Source organism: Engystomops pustulosus, chromosome 7 (assembly GCF_040894005.1).
Source record: "Engystomops pustulosus chromosome 7, aEngPut4.maternal, whole genome shotgun sequence".
Classification (NCBI taxonomy): Eukaryota; Metazoa; Chordata; class Amphibia; order Anura; family Leptodactylidae; genus Engystomops; species Engystomops pustulosus.
The window spans coordinates 167,934,950-167,947,175 of NC_092417.1; the positions used below are offsets into that span (position 1 = coordinate 167,934,950).

At 43.8% G+C, this 12,226-nt stretch overlaps 1 protein-coding gene across 3 annotated transcripts in view; it reads right to left on the minus strand.

The window, feature by feature from the left end:
• The window catches only part of GALNT18 (polypeptide N-acetylgalactosaminyltransferase 18), a 147,164-nt gene that overhangs the window by 22,495 nt on the left and 112,443 nt on the right, over window positions 1-12,226 (minus strand). For all 3 annotated transcript variants that reach the window (XM_072118855.1, XM_072118853.1, XM_072118856.1), the window contains exons 4-6: window positions 1,618-1,801; window positions 1,279-1,476; window positions 677-791 (exon numbers count right to left, since the gene is read on the minus strand). In XM_072118855.1, coding sequence (XP_071974956.1) covers window positions 677-791; window positions 1,279-1,476; window positions 1,618-1,801 — 497 coding nt within the window. The remainder of the gene's footprint in view (window positions 1-676; window positions 792-1,278; window positions 1,477-1,617; window positions 1,802-12,226) is intronic.

Below are 12,226 nucleotides of genomic sequence, written 5' to 3' on the forward strand. Positions count from 1 at the left end.
ATATCGATCGCCACTGCCAAGATCTCAGCACATCGGGGCTCATAATAATCCAATGACTCCTGGATGTGACGGCGCTCCAGACACAGCGTGATGTGCCGCCTACTATCTGTATACACTTACCTGCAAGCAAGAGACATATACACTTAAAGGCCAACTTTCGCCATCTCCAACTCTTTACACACTTTAATAGCCGCAGATGTACGGATTCCGGCAGTGTTAGAATTTCCTCTTTCGCCCCCGCACCCTTCCCGAGCAATCAGTGCAAATATTTGGGTGTCATAATAATAAGTGTCATATGGGCGGTGCCAGGCTGTCTACTTCTGCCCAGGACCACCCATCTCATAGTTTTCACACCCAAGATGCTAAAAAGCCTCTCTACTGGAGTGAGACTGCCAGCTCCTCCTGCCCAGGACCACCCATCTGTCGGAATAGAGCCTAATTGGACACAGTCTGATTCATTTCCATACTAATAGGCTAATTAGATATTCTGATTCCAGTTGCAATTTTTGTACTAGTCCCCACTTGTCCAGATGGGTGGAGCCAAGTTTGTATGATTCACCTCAAGACCACCCATTTGACAGTAGAGAGCCTAATACCAGTCCTGGGATAGGGCTCCGCCTATTTGACAGTAGGGGTTGAAAATTAATAACATTTTCAGGGCAGATAGGTCTCTTACCCGCACTCCCAGCTCCACGTTCTCTCCTCCGTAAACCTCCATCCCTTCATCCAGGAGACCAATCTCTTCAAAGTACAGACGGTCTACGATGAAACAGCCAATCAGTGCGGGGCTTCTAAAGCAAAGAGAACAGAAAATATTTAACAAGCTGGAAGATTCTTGCAGCAGGAAATTGACAATATGTTGTATATCTTTATATATAGAGGCAAGTCGTCTCCAGTAGAATTTCCAATGTTTGGTTTCATAATTCTGCAGCATTTCCCCTAGTAAGTAATAGCTAAGAGCCTCCAAAACTAAAACACAGTTGCAAAAAAGGTAAGCGGTGTCCCCCAAGGGCTAGTAGAGGAGTGGTGTCCCCCCTCAGAGACCCAGCACCTTTCTAGAGCCAGCAGGGAAGCGGCGCCCACCAGAGAGACAGAAGTGAAGCGCCGCCCCCCTCAGAGAACCAGCAGGGGAGCAGTGCCTTGACAATTATATATATTGAAATTTATTGAACAGTGATGGCGTTGTTGCCCAAACAACAACCAAAATCGACTTATTTACCATGAAGTGCCAACATGGCACTTCGCCACCACTGATCTAGAAGGTCAGACATGTTGTACCTGATGGGAGCAGTCGCATTCTCCATCTTCCACCAAGATTTTGGAGGGTTCAGATAGCGACACCATAATTCCCAATCAAATCCCTGAGCGGAGAGAGGATATTCTTCAATTTCAAAGTTATCGTATTTGATGTTATCAAAAGATGGTGATATGATGACTTTCCGGTTCTCTTGGATCCTGCTCAGTACCGGTTCTGCCCTGAAGGTGGAAAAAAAAAAGAAGGTCTGAGCAACTCGACACCAGGTTCTCCAGGTCTGGATCTATCATGGACCACAAAATCACGGAGACGCCTTCTACAGGTAACACCGGGCGCTGCCCAGAAGATAAAAGGCCACTTACCATCCCACGCTGAACTCCACATGAGCATCAAACAGAGCCACCACCTGAGCAGTAGCCGCTCGCCATCCGCTGACCCGGGACCGTATCAGCCCCTCTTGTTTGCTGTGACGGACGACCTTGATGAACCCCGGTTTGTGCGCGTTGACCTCTTCCACGTACTGCGACAACTTCTCCTTCAGCTCCTCTGTAATATAATTATACAATTGTTACACACGTCACCGCCATCCCACTCCACCACATATGCCGCCATCTGCTGCGCCTATAACACCTCTATAAATAACCTGTTTACACCACAATGGATGGAGAAAAACTTAAGTGAAATATCCGAGCACCTTGAGATATGTACATATGGAAAAAAGCGGATGGAGGGGGGTCCGTATACCGCCAGTTACTGATGCGATGTCACTCAGGACGTCACATTCCTCCAGAAGGAAGACAAAGGAAACAAGATACATTGTATACAAGGAGCGGGAAGACGATTGCCGCACCAATGTTCCTGACAGCGAGACTCATATATCATGTAAGACGATCTCATTGTGGAGTTTTGCGCGTTCCGACAGGGATACAATGGGACTGAACATGATATTTAATGGCTTGTTGGTTCTTTGTGTCACATTTTATTTCAGAAGCAAATAAGTATCATAAATCTACAGCTCAGTTACAGAGAAAATTGTGTAGAGATGGGAATATATAAAGATTTACCAGGCAACAACATGTAACAAATAGACTTCAATACATAATGAACCAATCCATATATAATACATTACTTATCCTGTACTGATCCTAAGTTACATCCTGTATTATACCCCAGAGCTGCACTCACTATTCTGCTGCTGGTGCAGTCAATGTGTACATACATGACATTACTTATCCTGTACTGACCCTGAGTTACATGCTGTATTATACTCCAGAGCTGCACTCACTATTCTGCTGCTGGTGCAGTCACTGTGTACATACATGACATTACTTATCCTGTACTGATCCTAAGTTACATCCTGTATTATACCCCAGAGCTGCACTCACTATTCTGCTGCTGGTGCAGTCACTGTGTACATACATGACATTACTTATCCTGTACTGATCCTGAGTTACATCCTGTATTATACTCCAGAGCTGCACTCACTATTCTGCTGCTGGTGCAGTCACTGTGTACATACATGACATTACTTATCCTGTACTGATCCTGAGTTACATCCTGTATTATACTTCAGAGCTGCACTCACTATTCTGCTGGTGGTGCAGTCACTGTGTACATACATGACATTACTTATCCTGTACTGATCCTGAGTTACATCCTGTATTATACTCCAGAGCTGCACTCACTATTCTGCTGGTGCAGTCACTGTGTACATACATGACATCACTTATCCTGTACTGATCCTGAGTTACATCCTGTATTATACCCCAGATCTGCACTCACTATTCTGCTGCTGGTGCAGTCACTGTGTACATACATGACATTACTTATCCTGTACTGATCCTGAGTTACATCCTGTATTATACTCCATAACTGCACTCACTATTCTGCTGCTGGTGCAGTCACTGTGTACATACATGACATTACTTATCCTGTACTGATCCTGAGTTACATCCTGTATTATACTCCATAACTGCACTCACTATTCTGCTGCTGGTGCAGTCACTGTGTACATACATGACATTACTTATCCTGTACTGATCCTGAGTTACATCCTGTATTATACCCCAGAGCTGCACTCACTATTCTGCTGCAGCAGAATAGTGATTGCAGCTCTGGAGTATAATACAGGATGTAATAACACAGAACAAGCAGGGGATGCTGGTGGAGTTCTGCTTTTAAGTCTAAAGAATAAACTTTGCCTCTCAGAACATTATCTGTCCCCTTGTATAGTTGTGTAACCCTCCTGCTCTTCATACAATACACAATCTGCACATTAGTAATAATTTCCATTCTGTGGGCTTTGCTCATTTACATAGGACGGATTCAATGACTCGGAGACGGCGCTGGAGACAATAACCTGGTAAAATGTCGTCTAAATGCAAAGTTTCCGTCCGCCCATGAAGTCGCCGCAGTGAAAATAAGTCGTTTCATCTTATTCGGGATTTTTTTGGTTAGAAAGTAATAGAACAAAGTAGAAGCGGCAGAAACCTCATTACGCCGCGTCTCATTAATGGCTTCTAAGATCACGGCTGCAAAATTCTCAGAAATGAACCTTTCCCCGGCGCAGATAATTTACGGCACAGGATGAGATAATGATATTACCGCCTCAAAATATTATCATTCCGGATGATTCTATCCCCGAGGTGCGGGAACTTTCCAGCTCAGACTCCGAGTTACAGATCTACATATTCAGTAAGAATCCGATAATCCAGCAGAGCAACAGACCTGCACCCGGCGCCCGACTCCTCGGACTGATAAACCAGGAATAATGGCCGGAGAGGACGCTCAGCAGCCGGACCTGTCTCCCCAGTGCACAGGAGGGGCCTTCCATTTATTCTTTTATCCCTCCATCTTTTCTTCCTTCCTTCATTCCATTCCATTATTATTCCCTGTTCATCCCTTCTAATAATTCCTAATCACACTTACACTCCTACTTTCCCGTTTTTTCTTTCATTCTCCTGTTAAATTCCTCCTTATGTCCACTGTTTCAACCTTTAGTTGTTTTCCTCTTTACATTCCTTCATCCCTTTTGCATATTTGCCTCCTTTCTTTTCACCATCAATTCTTTCATCACGTCTTTCCCTTCTTCGCCCTTCCACTCCACCGGCTTAATTCAATTTCACTTCCTTTCTATTCTTCCATCCTTCCTTTCTCCCTCCCCTCTGCACTTCTTTGCTAGGTTATCCTTCCTCCTTTCCACCTTTCATTTTCTTCAGTCCTTTCTGCTTTTCTTTGCTCCCTTCTAGTCTTCCTTTATTTCTTAGATCCTCCATTTCTTAATTTTCCTTTCTTCCTCTCTGCCTTTCATCCTTCTTTTCTCTCTTCATTCTGCACTTTTTAGCTCACTTTAACTTTTCTCCCTTTCACTCCTCCCTGCTACACTTCTTTACTCTCTTCTAGCTCTCCTTTTTTGTCATATCATTTTTTCATTCTTGCTTCCTTTCTTCCATTTGTATCTACCTTCTGCACTTCTTTGCTCCCTAAAGTTTTCCTTTCTTTTCGCACTGCCTTACTTCTTCCATTTTCACACTTCACACTACTTCCTACGTCCCTCCTTCCCTTTTGCACTTCCTGCCATCCTCCTTCCCTTTCGCACTTCCTGCCATCCTCCTCCTTCCCTTTTGCACTTCCTGCCATCCTCCTTCCCTTTCGCACTTCCTGCCATCCTCCTCCTTCCCTTTCGCACTTCCTGCCATCCTCCTCCTTCCCTTTCGCGCTTCCTGCCATCCTCCTTTCCTTTCGCACTTCCTGCCATCCTCCTCCTTCCCTTTCGCACTTCCTGCCATCCTCCTCCTTCCCTTTCGCACTTCCTGCCATCCTTCCTTTTTCGCAGTTCCTACCTTCCATCTTCCCTTTTGTACTTCCTACCTTCCTTCTTCCCCCATTTGGCACTTCCCGCTATCCTTCTGCAATTTCGCACTTCCTTCCTAACATTCTCTCTCCCTTATTTCTGCACTTTGTTGCTCCCCTTATCCTTCCTTCCTACTTCCCTTTCACTCTTCCTTAATTCTTCCACTCTCCCTTCTCTCCTCCCTTTCTCCCATCCTCACTCCCTCCCCTGATTGATTCTGTGGATCGGCATTAATTCTGTGTACAGAACGCTCCGTTACAATCCGCCGCCTGATTCTTAATTGTTTTTGCTCCTGGAAAATTTCCTTGATTCTCGTTGAACAAAGCCAATTAGATCTGAACCTGCAGCAACAAAAGCCGCGCCGGCGCTCAGCCATAATGAGGGAGACATAGACAATCAGCGGAGAAGAAGCTCCAAGGAGACCAATCCTGTACTCATCACCCACTCCCGCAAATCATCTCCACAATCTGTATCTGGAAAAGCTGGGTGACAATAGCATGCACAATGGCTTCCCTGTCATTCAGTAACGATTGCCGCCCTCTGCACAGATTACTACACAAGAATATTGAAAATCTAAGCAATAACCAATATTTCTGCCCAAACCTCCCTCAGAAGGGTTAAACATCCAGCTTTCCCACAAATGGAAAATTTGGGAATGTTAGTAGAATGATAAGTTTTGCATTTGCACCTCCTGCTTGATAACTCAGTATCTTGGAAAGCTGGGTCCCTCAAGTACCGTCACTCAGCTTACCTAGAGTCCAGAATGGTGAAGTTTCCAGGTCTTACATTGACACAGCCCTGCCCTAATAACCAATCTAGATTACGTTTTGCCAAGTTTACTCTTCAGTGGTCTGGAAAAGCTGGGTGACAATCACACTAACACAGAGAGAAGTGCTCCGGATGCTACAGCTGTCTCCCAGCATGCCTTGCACTCGGCTCGCAGAGGGTTTGAATGTCAAGTCTTCAGACTGTTCTGATCAAACTGTTGGAGGTTCCTCCTGCCAGGAGACGACAGCGAGCGACGAGACATCACAGCGATCGCCGGCTGCTGCTGACATCTGCTCAGCTCCTGCTCCCTCAGAGTCTGTCCGGCTTTAATCAGGAAGTCACGATCGGAGCACAGGGCGGCGGGAAGCAGATGGTGGAACACACACAACTCACATCAACTCTGAAACCATCAACTCAATTTACAAGGATACAAGTGCTCCAAAACTTCAGCGAGATCCCAAGCCACAGCACAACCAGCACAGCAGCAACCATGGCCAATAATCCTCTTATATCACTGCTGGAGTGTAATAAGATGTGATGATATCGGCTCCTCCTCTTATATCACTGCTGGAGTGTAATAAGATGGGATGATATCGGCCGCTCCTCTTATATCACTGCTGGAGTGTAATAAGATGTGATGATATCGGCTCCTCTTATATCACTGCTGGAGTGTAATAAGATGTGATGATATCGGCTCCTCCTCTTATATCACTGCTGGAGTGTAATAAGATGGGATGATATCGGCTCCTCCTCTTATATCACTGCTGGAGTGTAATAAGATGTGATGATATTGGCCGCTCCTCTTATATCACTGCTGGAGTGTAATAAGATGTGATGATATCGGCTCCTCTTATATCACTGCTGGAGTGTAATAAGATGTGATGATATCGGCTCCTCTTATATCACTGCTGGAGTGTAATAAGATGTGATGATATCGGCTCCTCTTATATCACTGCTGGAGTGTAATAAGATGTGATGATATCGGCTCCTCCTCTTATATCACTGCTGGAGTGTAATAAGATGTGATGATATCAGCCGCTCCTCTTATATCACTGCTGGAGTGTAATAAGATGTGATGATATCTGCTCCTCCTCTTATATCACTGCTGGAGTGTAATAAGATGTGATGATATCAGCTCCTCCTCTTATATCACTGCTGGAGTGTAATAAGATGGGATGATATCGGCTCCTCTTATATCACTGCTGGAGTGTAATAAGATGGGATGATATCGGCTCCTCCTCTTATATCACTGCTGGAGTGTAATAAGATGTGATGATATCGGCTCCTCTTATATCACTGCTGGAGTGTAATAAGATGTGATGATATTGGCCGCTCCTCTTATATCACTGCTGGAGTGTAATAAGATGTGATGATATCGGCTCCTCTTATATCACTGCTGGAGTGTAATAAGATGTGATGATATCGGCTCCTCTTATATCACTGCTGGAGTGTAAAAAGATGTGATGATATCGGCCGGTCCTCTTATATCACTGCTGGAGTGTAATAAGATGGGATGATATCGGCTCCTCCTCTTATATCACTGCTGGAGTGTAATAAGATGTGATGATACCGGCTCCTCTTATATCACTGCTGGAGTGTAATAAGATGTGATGATATCGGCTCCTCCTCTTATATCACTGCTGGAGTGTAATAAGATGTGATGATATCGGCTCCTCTTATATCACTGCTGGAGTGTAATAAGATGTGATGATATCGGCTCCTCCTCTTATATCACTGCTGGAGTGTAATAAGATGTGATGATATCGGCTCCTCCTCTTATATCACTGCTGGAGTGTAATAAGATGTGATGATATTGGCCGCTCCTCTTATATCACTGCTGGAGTGTAATAAGATGTGATGATATCGGCTCCTCCTCTTATATCACTGCTGGAGTGTAATAAGATGTGATGATATCGGCCGCTCCTCTTATATCACTGCTGGAGTGTAATAAGATGTGATGATATCGGCTCCTCCTCTTATATCACTGCTGGAGTGTAATAAGATGTGATGATATCAGCCGCTCCTCTTATATCACTGCTGGAGTGTAATAAGATGTGATGATATCAGCTCCTCTTATATCACTGCTGGAGTGTAATAAGATGTGATGATATCGGCTCCTCTTATATCACTGCTGGAGTGTAATAAGATGTGATGATATTGGCTCCTCTTATATCACTGCTGGAGTGTAATAAGATGTGATGATATCGGCTCCTCTTATATCACTGCTGGAGTGTAATAAGATGTGATGATATCGGCTCCTCCTCTTATATCACTGCTGGAGTGTAATAAGATGTGATGATATCGGCTCCTCCTCTTATATCACTGCTGGAGTGTAATAAGATGTGATGATATCGGCTCCTCCTCTTATATCACTGCTGGAGTGTAATAAGATGTGATGATATCAGCTCCTCTTATATCACTGCTGGAGTGTAATAAGATGTGATGATATCGGCTCCTCTTATATCACTGCTGGAGTGTAATAAGATGTCATGATATCGGCTCCTCCTCTTATATCACTGCTGGAGTGCAATAAGATGTGATGATATCGGCTCCTCTTATATCACTGCTGGAGTGTAATAAGATGTGATGATATCGGCTCCTCCTCTTATATCACTGCTGGAGTGTAATAAGATGTGATGATATCGGCTCCTCCTCTTATATCACTGCTGGAGTGTAATAAGATGTCATGATATCGGCTCCTCCTCTTATATCACTGCTGGAGTGTAATAAGATGTGATGATACCGGCTCCTCTTATATCACTGCTGGAGTGTAATAACATGTGATGATATTGGCTCCTCCTCTTATATCACTGCTGGAGTGTAATAAGATGTGATGATATCGGCTCCTCCTCTTATATCACTGCTGGAGTGTAATAAGATGTGATGATATCGGCGGCTCCTCTTACATCACTGCTGGAGTGCAATAAGATGGGATGATATCGGCCGCTCCTCTTATATCACTGCTGGAGTGTAATAAGATGTGATGATATCGGCGGCTCCTCTTACATCACTGCTGGAGTGCAATAAGATGGGATGATATCGGCCGCTCCTCTTATATCACTGCTGGAGTGTAATAAGATGTGATGATATCGGCTCCTCCTCTTATATCACTGCTGGAGTGTAATAAGATGTGATGATATCGGCCGCTCCTCTTATATCACTGCTGGAGTGTAATAAGATGGGATGATATCGGCTCCTCCTCTTATATCACTGCTGGAGTGTAATAAGATGTGATGATATCGGCTCCTCTTCTTATATCACTGCTGGAGTGTAATAAGATGTGATGATATCGGCCGCTCCTCTTATATCACTGCTGGAGTGTAATAAGATGTGATGATATCGGCTCCTCCTCTTATATCACTGCTGGAGTGTAATAAGATGTGATGATATCGGCTCCTCTTATATCACTGCTGGAGTGTAATAAGATGTGATGATATCGGCCCCTCCTCTTATATCACTGCTGGAGTGTAATAAGATGTGATGATATCGGCTCCTCCTCTTATATCACTGCTGGAGTGTAATAAGATGTGATGATATCAGCTCCTCCTCTTATATCACTGCTGGAGTGTAATAAGATGTGATGATATCGGCTCCTCTTATATCACTGCTGGAGTGTAATAAGATGTGATGATATCGGCTCCTCCTCTTATATCACTGCTGGAGTGTAATAAGATGTGATGATACCGGCTCCTCTTATATCACTGCTGGAGTGTAATAAGATGTGATGATATCGGCTCCTCCTCTTATATCACTGCTGGAGTGTAATAAGATGTGATGATATCGGCTCCTCCTCTTACATCACTGCTGGAGTGTAATAAGGTGTGATGATATCGGCTCCTCCTCTTATATCACTGCTGGAGTGTAATAAGATGTGATGATATCGGCTCCTCCTCTTATATCACTGCTGGAGTGTAATAAGATGTGATGATATCGGCTCCTCTTCTTATATCACTGCTGGAGTGTAATAAGATGTGATGATATCAGCTCCTCTTATATCACTGCTGGAGTGTAATAAGATGTGATGATATCATCTCCTCCTCTTATCATCACATCTTATTACACTCCAGCAGTGATATATCGGCTCCTCATATATCACTGCTGGAGTGTAATAAGATGTCATGATATCGGCTCCTCCTCTTATATCACTGCTGGAGTGTAATAAGATGTGATGATATCAGCTCCTCCTCTTATATCACTGCTGGAGTGTAATAAGATGTGATGATATCGGCTCCTCCTCTTATATCACTGCTGGAGTGTAATAAGATGTGATGATATCGGCTCCTCTTATATCACTGCTGGAGTGTAATAAGATGTGATGATATCGGCTCCTCCTCTTATATCACTGCTGGAGTGTAATAAGATGTGATGATATCGGCTCCTCCTCTTATATCACTGCTGGAGTGTAATAAGATGTGATGATATCGGCTCCTCCTCTTATATCACTGCTGGAGTGTAATAAGATGTGATGATATCAGCTCCTCCTCTTATATCACTGCTGGAGTGTAATAAGATGTCATGATATCGGCTCCTCCTCTTATATCACTGCTGGAGTGTAATAAGATGTGATGATATCAGCTCCTCCTCTTATATCACTGCTGGAGTGTAATAAGATGTGATGATATCGGCTCCTCCTCTTATATCACTGCTGGAGTGTAATAAGATGTGATGATATCGGCTCCTCTTATATCACTGCTGGAGTGTAATAAGATGTGATGATATCGGCTCCTCCTCTTATATCACTGCTGGAGTGTAATAAGATGTGATGATATCAGCTCCTCTTATATCACTGCTGGAGTGTAATAAGATGTGATGATATCGGCTCCTCTTATATCACTGCTGGAGTGTAATAAGATGTGATGATATCGGCTCCTCTTATATCACTGCTGGAGTGTAATAAGATGTGATGATATCGGCTCCTCCTCTTATATCACTGCTGGAGTGTAATAAGATGTGATGATATCGGCTCCTCCTCTTATATCACTGCTGGAGTGTAATAAGATGTGATGATATCGGCTCCTCCTCTTATATCACTGCTGGAGTGTAATAAGATGTGATGATATCGGCTCCTCCTCTTATATCACTGCTGGAGTGTTATAAGATGTGATGATATCGGCTCCTCTTATATCACTGCTGGAGTGTAATAAGATGTGATGATATCGGCTCCTCCTCTTATATCGCTGCTGGAGTGTAATAAGATGTGATGATATCGGCTCCTCTTATATCACTGCTGGAGTGTAATAAGATGTGATGATATCAGCTCCTCCTCTTATATCACTGCTGGAGTGTAATAAGATGTGATGATATCGGCTCCTCCTCTTATATCACTGCTGGAGTGTAATAAGATGTGATGATATCGGCTCCTCCTCTTATATCACTGCTGGAGTGTAATAAGATGTGATGATATCGGCTCCTCTTATATCACTGCTGGAGTGTAATAAGATGTGATGATATCGGCTCCTCTTATATCACTGCTGGAGTGTAATAAGATGTGATGATATCGGCTCCTCTTATATCACTGCTGGAGTGTAATAAGATGTGATGATATCGGCTCCTCCTCTTATATCACTGCTGGAGTGTAATAAGATGTGATGATATCGGCTCCTCCTCTTATATCACTGCTGGAGTGTAATAAGATGTGATGATATCGGCTCCTCCTCTTATATCACTGCTGGAGTGTAATAAGATGTGATGATATCGGCTCCTCCTCTTATATCACTGCTGGAGTGTTATAAGATGTGATGATATCGGCTCCTCTTATATCACTGCTGGAGTGTAATAAGATGTGATGATATCGGCTCCTCCTCTTATATCGCTGCTGGAGTGTAATAAGATGTGATGATATCGGCTCCTCTTATATCACTGCTGGAGTGTAATAAGATGTGATGATATCAGCTCCTCCTCTTATATCACTGCTGGAGTGTAATAAGATGTGATGATATCGGCTCCTCCTCTTATATCACTGCTGGAGTGTAATAAGATGTGATGATATCGGCTCCTCCTCTTATATCACTGCTGGAGTGTAATAAGATGTGATGATATCGGCTCCTCCTCTTATATCGCTGCTGTATTGACAACAAATCAGGTTCTTGTTATCGTCAGATTTGATGTGGTGTCACAGTTGAGGGCCGGTCACCGCGGCGGAGTTATTACTTCTGTGAATATTGCGCAGCGGGCGGTAATCCTCGCCGTCACACAGGACGCTTCCTCTCCGGCACTCGCTGTGACACTCGGAGACAAATCGCTGTTGGTTTTCTTAAAAAACAAACAATTTTACTCCGGAGCTGAAAATCCAATTTTCTAGCAGATTAATTTGCCAATTCATATTGCGGGCGCTGAGCTGCCATGTTCAT